This window comes from Galeopterus variegatus, unplaced genomic scaffold, assembly GCF_000696425.1.
Source record: "Galeopterus variegatus unplaced genomic scaffold, G_variegatus-3.0.2 Scaffold7081, whole genome shotgun sequence".
In the NCBI taxonomy this organism is placed as follows: Eukaryota; Metazoa; Chordata; class Mammalia; order Dermoptera; family Cynocephalidae; genus Galeopterus; species Galeopterus variegatus.
The window spans coordinates 74,199-82,327 of NW_007733192.1; the positions used below are offsets into that span (position 1 = coordinate 74,199).

General features: G+C 40.0%; 1 protein-coding gene across 1 annotated transcript in view; it reads left to right on the plus strand.

Annotated features, from left to right (window-relative positions):
- TM7SF3 (transmembrane 7 superfamily member 3) overlaps positions 1 to 2,539 on the plus strand; it is a 31,800-nt gene extending 29,261 nt beyond the window's left edge. The window contains exon 11 of the mRNA XM_008591615.1: positions 2,312 to 2,539. Within this exon, the coding sequence (XP_008589837.1) occupies positions 2,312 to 2,539 (228 nt within the window). The remainder of the gene's footprint in view (positions 1 to 2,311) is intronic.
- Positions 2,540 to 8,129: the final 5,590 nt, after the last annotated feature.

Below are 8,129 nucleotides of genomic sequence, written 5' to 3' on the forward strand. Positions count from 1 at the left end.
ATAAAGGAAAGAGGTTTATTTGGCTTATGATTCTGGGACAGCTGCATTTGGTGCGGGCCTCAGGCTGCTTCTACTCATGGTGGAAAGCGGCAGAGAGCCGGCAAGTATAAGCAGATCACATGGCGAGAGGAAGCGAGAGAGAGAGAGGAGGTGCCAGGGTCTTTTAAACAATGAGTTCTCATGGGAACTAATAGAGTGAGAACTCACTCATTAATCCCCCACCTAGGGAGAGCATTAATCCATTCATGAGGGATCCATCTCCATGACCCAAACTGCCACATTGGAGATCAGATTTCCACGTGAGTTTTGGTGAGGACAACACATCCAAACTCCATCATTCTGCCCCTGGCCCCCCAAAACTCATGTCATTCTCACATACAAAATACAGTCATTCCATCTCAACAGTCCCAAAAGTCTTAGCTTGCTCCAGCACCAATTTAAAAGTCCAAAGTCTCATCTGAGACCAAAGGCAAAACTCCTTCTAGCTGTGAACCTGTAAAAATCAAAACTAAATTTATCTAATGCCAAGAGACAATGGTGGAACAGACATTGGGTACACATTCCCATTCCAAAAGGGAGGAATAGGCCAGAAAAAAGGGGTAACAGGCCCCAAACAAGTCTGAAACCCAGCATGACACACATTAAATCTTAAAGCTCCAAAATAATCTTTTTTGACTCTAAGTCCTGTATCCTGGGCACAGTGGGGCATCTGGGACCCCAAAGCATCAGGCAGCCTCACTTCCACAGCTCTGCCAGGCACAGTGCTGGTGCCTGTGGCTTTTCCAGGCTGGTGTTGTACATTGCCAGTGGCTTTACAGATCTGGGGTCCTTGCAGCAGCCCTGCTACCTTGGCTTTACTAGACTTTTCCCTGGTCTGAGCTCTATGGGAGCTCCAACCCCACTTTCCTGCTTGGCATTGCTCTAGTAGATGGCCTCTTCAGTGGCTCCACCCCTGAGGTAGGTCTCTGCCTAGGCCCCCAGGCTTTCCCTACATCCTCTGGAATCTGGGTGGAGGCTGCTACACCTCCACTGCTTTCATGTCCTGCCAGCCTGCAGACTTAACACAATGTGGACGCCACCAAGGTTTCAGGCTTCTATTCTCCAGAGCTGCTGCATGAACCACATGGCTGGGCTACAAATTTTCCCGATCTTTATGCTCTGCTTCCCTTTTAAATTCTGGCTTTACATCATGCCTTTGCTGCCATAACTTAGAGTAGGCTGTTAAAAGTAACTATATAGCTTCCTTAGTGCTTTGCTGCTTAGAAATTTCTTCCGTCAAACATTCTGGTTCACAACTATTAAGTCCCACTTTCCACAAAGTCCAAGGGCATGGACACAATACAGCCAAGTTCCTTGCTATGGTGTAGCAGGGGTGATCTTTTGTCCAATGCCTGATAAGTTCCTCATTTCTATCTGAGACCTCATTATCTGCATGGTCTTTACTGTCCACATTTCTATCAGCATTCTGGTCACAACCATTTAACCAATCTCTAAAATGTTCCAAACTTTCTCTCATCTTTTTGTCTTCTTCTAAGTCCTCCAAACTCCTCTGACCTTTGCCCAACACCCATTTGCAAAGCTGCATCCACATTTTCAGGTATCTGTATAGCAACACCCCACTCCTGGCACCAGTTTTCTGTATTAGTCTGTTTGTGTTGCTATAACAGAACTACCTGAGACTGGGTAATTTGTAAAGAACAGAACTTTATTTGGTTTACAATTCTGGGACAATTGCATTTGGCGTGGGCCTCAGGCTGCTTCTAATCGTGGTGAAAAGCACAGGCAGCTGGTGGGTACAAGCAGATCACATGGCAAGAGGAAGCACGTCCCCATGACCCAAACTGCCACATTGGAGATCAGATTTCCACATGAGTTTTTGTGGGGACAACACATACAAACTCCATCCCCCATCAAATGGAGCATCACTGACAGTATGCTTTTAACAGTGGGAGCAGGGAAGGTGGGGCTTCTTCTCCAGTGCAACAGCCTGGTGGATCATTATTTTCAGCTGTCTCTCCAGAAGAATGCTTCTTCATCTAATTAGACTTTATTATTGAAGTTCTTTTTCAGGGGAAATATTTTCTATAGTATTTTGATAAGCTGAACTGTGTGTTTAAGAACTCACTATGGATGTCGAAGGTTGTTTTCAGTTTATCTTTTCAGGTAACCTTTATTCAGCTCTAAAATTTTATCTCTTTTCATGTGCCCTGAGGGATCAAAGTGATTCCCTGTGACTGAGGCCAATGATGACAGTTAGGAACTGTTCTTGTTCTACTAGGGATGATGCCTAACCTCTTTCCCTCTTCCCCAGCTGAACATACTGACTTGTGGCATCATTGGCTCCTATTCGGTGGTCCTGGCCATTGACAGATACTTCTACACAAGCCTCTCTCACATCACTTTGAATGTACTCAGGCGAGCGCTCAACACGGATTTCCGCAGAGCTTTCACAAATGTGCCTTTTCAAACTAATGGTAAGACTCTTGATGCCAAAAACCAGAGTGATAGTCAAATGGGAGTGTTGACCTACCAAGGATAACAGAGGCACTCGGTAACTAGATTGAGAGAAAGTCACCTGGGGACAAAAGGAGGAAACATGCCATACAGATGCTGTGAGAGCCCTCTGTTAATGATACCCTATGATTATGGGAGCAAAGAATTTACAATTTTAAGGTAGATGAAGTTCATGCTTCTAAAAATCTACTAAATGAACTTTGTGGAGAAATTTCTAAGCCATGACTACTTAGGTTTACCTGTCAGTTCTTATTTGGGAGGAAAATGCTCACAGTAAAGATGTTTGACACCTATGGGTGGGGGTGGAATGAGGGATGAAAATGACAACCTGATTGAATTTTTGAGTTATTTCCTTGTTTCCCTCCTTTAATGAAGCCTGCAAGTTGCAAGCCCTGGTGTTTCTTTTTATAACTCCTTGAAAAATTCTTTCACCCCAGTCTCTCTAAACTTGGGGAGGGAGATTTAAGTGTTAAATTGAATCTTTATTTGCCACTATATTTTGACACTAGGACTTTGAACTTCAGAATACAAAAAGAGAAGTAATTTTTCTTTAGCAGTCTGATTACTTAGTTGCATGTCTTAGTATCCTACATTATCAAAAAAGTAACCTTTTTGTCCTAGTATTTTTATTAAAATTTTTAAAAATATGGTAAAATACACATAAAATGTGTTATTTTACTCATTTTTAAGTGTACAACTCAGTAGCTTTCCTTTGTGTTTGCCTTTTACTGCTTAAAATGGTAATTTAAATGGCTAAGTTATTTGAAAATAGGTCAATTTATGTAGATAATAGAAATTTTATATGAATGATTTGTATTCCGAATAATGACCTATATTTTTTTTTTCTTTCAAGGCCTTTTAAAATAGTGTTGACAGGTAGTCTTTAATTTGAATTGCATTGGATGACATATGGATCATTTTGTTTTTAGGAAAGTTGACTCCGACCTTAATCTATAGTGCCATTAACAAGGAAACCTTAAAAAATTTGCACTTCATAAGTTATTTTCTACTGAATTAGCTGTGCTAGCATTGGTGTAAAATGCAATTCTAATTGTTTCTTTTTTGTATGAAGCCTTTGTATCATCTGTGTTTTAAAGTGATGAAGAGGGAGTTAAAAAGAATTCAGGTGCTGAGTGGAGCTGCTTTTAATTAGGACCTTGGATTCTGTAAGGAGAGTGCCCTCAGTTTTGATACCTTGTTTCACCACCAGAAAGCACCTGGATGCCCTGGGCTGCATACCTACTACTCACGGCCTTTTCTCTCCACTGTTAGAGCACTGAATTGTGAGCTGGTGACTCTGACATGCCCGAGTGGTACTGAGGTCAGTTACTGTTGTATACACATTTGTGAGTTAACCACTACTTAAATGATGCTGCTTTTTAGAGTTTTTTTCAAAGTACAATAGATTTTTGAAGTCAGGTAACTGGAAAAATCTTCAACTTTTTTTAAAAGTGTTTTGGGAAGGATAAAACAATGAAAAAATACAAAACAAATCATTTTTGCTTTGAAAAATTCAATGCAGGTGTCCATGTACTATTTATTCTGTAATCCTTACTGTCTTTAGTAATACTTAAATGATGAAATTTTTTTTTTTTTTATAATTTACTCTAGGGACTCTGGCTTCTTCTGTATCTTTTTGTACATTCTAATGAAGTTATATAGAATGTTTATGAATTATATTCTGTCCCATCATTGCACTGCCAGTGAAGATTGTAAAGGCAGAACACACTTTTTTGGAGGGAGGATAAACATTGTTTAAAATTTTTCCTGATAATTTGTGAGTAATAAAAAACCAACTTGTATAATTTTTATAATAAATATTTTGAAAAAATGCTAAAAAGACTCATTATTATAATAAAACTTTTTACCCATTATACTTGTACCACAGCAACAAGACATGAGAGAAAAATTTCATAGCTGTAAAAACAATATTATTTAACCTGGACAAATAATTTTATTCTTTGTTTTAAACATGAGTTTGAGGATAATGGAAATAATAGGAAAGGAAGGAAATCTGGGATAGTGTGTTAAAGTTTATATCCATTGTTAGAAGGAAAACTGATCTCTTCAAATGGATTAATTTGTGTTGGTGTCATTAGCACTTTAGGTGTGTCAAACTGAAGAAAAAGTAGTAGTAGTAAAGGAAAATCTGTTATACTGTTCTTTAAATGTTTTCAGAAAGTTCTGATTGACCTGTTATAGGTTAGCTACCAGGCTGCCAAACCATACTAGCTAAATAGTACTATAGGCTCACTGAGTTTTCTGTAGAAGGTAGGATAGAAAACTGATTCTAGGGCCGACCCTGTGGCGGACTCGGGAGAGTGCGGTGCTGGGAGCGCAGTGGAGCTCCTGCTCCCGCCGTGGGTTCGGATCCTATATAGGGATGGCCGGTGCGATGCACTCACTGGCTGAGCGCAGTGCGGCTGGTCACAAAAAGGACAAAAAAAAAAAAAAAAGAAAATGTAAGTCACGGATTTTCTTCTGCTGAGAATTGGTAGGATGTTCCTAATGTTAATATTTATTGCTATGATCTCTTCTTTTGGAAATTATTAATTTTACTTAGTGAAAACATGTCTTTGCAAGTTAATTCTCTGAGGTTATGGACCATTTCTTATTTATTTCAAATAACTGTTACATAATATGTAATTAAGATTTTCAATATCCATAAGTATCTCACAGAAGCATTTGTATAGAACTTTTTGGTATAAAGTTCACTCCTCGATGACATACTTAATATGTGTGAGTAACATTCATTAAAAACCAGCGTTCTTGGCTCTGAGAATTCCTGTGAATGTGCCTCACCCCTTGTTGGGAGGGCGGCTACCTGTGTTTTATGTTAAGGACTAAATTTTGTCCCCTCCACATTTGTATGTTGAAGCCCTAACCCCTAGTACCTTAGAATGTGATTCTATCTGGAGACAGGGCCTTTAAAGAGGTGATTAAATTAAATTGAGGCCGTTAGGGCAGGCTTAATCCAATCTGACTGGTGTCCTTATAAGAAGAGATCGGGTCATACAGAGAAACACCAGGGACGTATGCTCACAGAGGAAAGACCATGTGAAGGAGCAAGAGAGCAGCCATCTGCAAGCAGTGGAGAGAGGCTGAAACTAACCCTGCCTGCACCTCGATCACTGACTTCCAGCCTCTAAGACTGCAATAAAATTACTTCTGTTGTTTAAGCCACCCAGTCTGTGATATTTTGTTATGGCATCCCTAGCAAACTCATACACTTTGCAAATTCTTTTACCCTGGCTGTGGATTGAAAATGCCTCTTGGCAGCTTGGCCACTGTATTCGCGAGGGACATTCTTTATGATATTGACATAAAGAGAGGCTCAAGTTAGTGGAAACTCTGGACTTATCCAGGGACTATCATGAAATCATTACACTGGGGAAGCTGGCAGGTCTGGATCAAGTTACATCACCACAAGATGCAAAATTTTAAAATATGTACACATTTAATATGATAGTAGTCTGACTTCAATTTCTCACCTTCACTCGTTCAATATTTGTTGAGTTCCTATGCACCAGGCATTGCCTTGGGCACTAGGAAGTAGACGGCAAACAATACAGGCATGGCCTTTGGTCTCAGTATTTAGGGTGTAATAAGTGAGACAGATATTATTGTCCCTCCATCTCCGTAGCTTTCCCATCTGTGGATTGAATCAACCCAGGATCAAAACTATTTTGGAAAAAAATTGCATCTGTAACTGAACATGTACAGACTTTCTTCTTGTCATTATTCCCTAAACAATACAAGCTATTTACATGGTGTTTACACTATATTGGATACTATACATAATCTAGAGTTGATTTAAAGTATATGGGAAGATGTACATAGGTTATATGCAAATACTACCCCATATTATATCAAGGACTTGAGCTTCTGCAGATTTGGGTATCTGCAAGAGGTCCTGGAGCAAATCCCCTACATACACTGAAGGATGACTATACTTAAAAGTTACACAGAAGAGGAGTAATATGCAATGAAAATTTATAATGGGGTGGGGTAGAATCTAGGATGCCAGGGAAGAATTTCTTGAGGAAGTGACATCTGAGCTGAGACTTGGTGAATAGGAGTAGCCAAACCACAAAGAGGCTAAGTGCATTCCATGTAGTTGGGGGGAAGCATACACAAAAGCCTCAGGGCCTCCTCTTCTCATTATGGACAGCCCTTGGTGGAGTCTCACTTGGACACCCACCAGTCATTATAGCCCTTCATTTTGGTGGCTGGTGGGGTCAGCTCTCCCATTCTGTTTCTGACACTGAGCAAGGTGTTGTCAGTTCCTTGTTAAATTTTAACTGCACTACAAAACTGCACAGAGCAAACCTTGCCTTATTTACCTTGCTGCTTCAATTCCTCCCAAGACTCTAGAAGTTAGTGGTTGTTCTCTGGAAGGTGGGTCAAAATGCAAGACCCACAAGCTGTGGTCCTCAAAGTCATTTCTTCTATTCGAGTCCTGTACATATACCCAACTGTCTTGCTCCGGGGTGAATTCCTTCCCTTGGAAGATTAAATGGCTATAATTAATTTACCTTTTCACTTTGGAGTTTTCAAGGAGTAAAGGCTTATTCTGTGTCATGTGAAGTTCATGGGTCCTCTTGCTAACAGGTTCCCTGTTGCTTAGACTTGCTTGCATGTGTGTTGACCTGCCTGAACTCTTACTGGGCACACTGGGAAGAACATGGATGCCCGTACTGAGAGCTTTGAGCAAAGGGGGGGCAGAGGATCAGATAACAAGTGCAGCGGGAAGAAGTGAGACATACTGATGAGTGTGCCTTTCCAACCCAGTTCTCCATGGGCTATGTTTTCAGCAATTGAACAAGGCCTTGACTCCATTTTGAAATAAACCCATTTGGGAAAGGAGACCACCCATTTATCAAAATTCCTTAAAACAACTAAAATATAAGTATTGTCAGGGCTAGGCCCATGGTTCTGGAGGAGTAATTTCAGGGACATGGTTGAAGGCTTCCTTTTTATGAAAAAAATCTCTTACCTTGCTTATTAATGCTGGAAGTTTTTTCAACACAGGACAGTCTTCCATTCCACAAGTGGAACTATTCAACTTTCCTTCTAAACCAGCTCTCCCTACTGAATTCCTTCAATAGTATACCAGTGATTTTCTTCCTACTCAAATGATGTTTTTACCTTTTTATGTTGCATGAACTAGTAACAAAAACCTTATAGTGTTCATTGCGTTAGGTCTTAAAGTGAACGTTTTAGAGAAAGTTAACATTTGAAAAACTCATTCACGCAAGGGGAAAATAACTTGATCTCACATCAGTCTTTGATTTGATAGCACCATGCACTTGACCACACAGTGGTGCTGAAATTTGAGACCAGAAACTGACATATCACCTGCATTTTAAAGTAGTCAAGGGTCAGCCCTATTCATCTTCAACTGTATATACAAACAAAAGCAATGTGCTGAGGCTTGGGGTTATGCCCAGCCATGATAGGAACTAATCTCTTAGGGAACACTGATTCTAACCAGCTTATTCTTTGTAGTTTTATAGAAAGCCCAAATGTAGTCTTCCTCTCAGTGTCTGATGCTCAAGAAGTATATTCTGTGTTTCAAGATTAGTATATTTTATTCTGGTTATAATCTATCTATT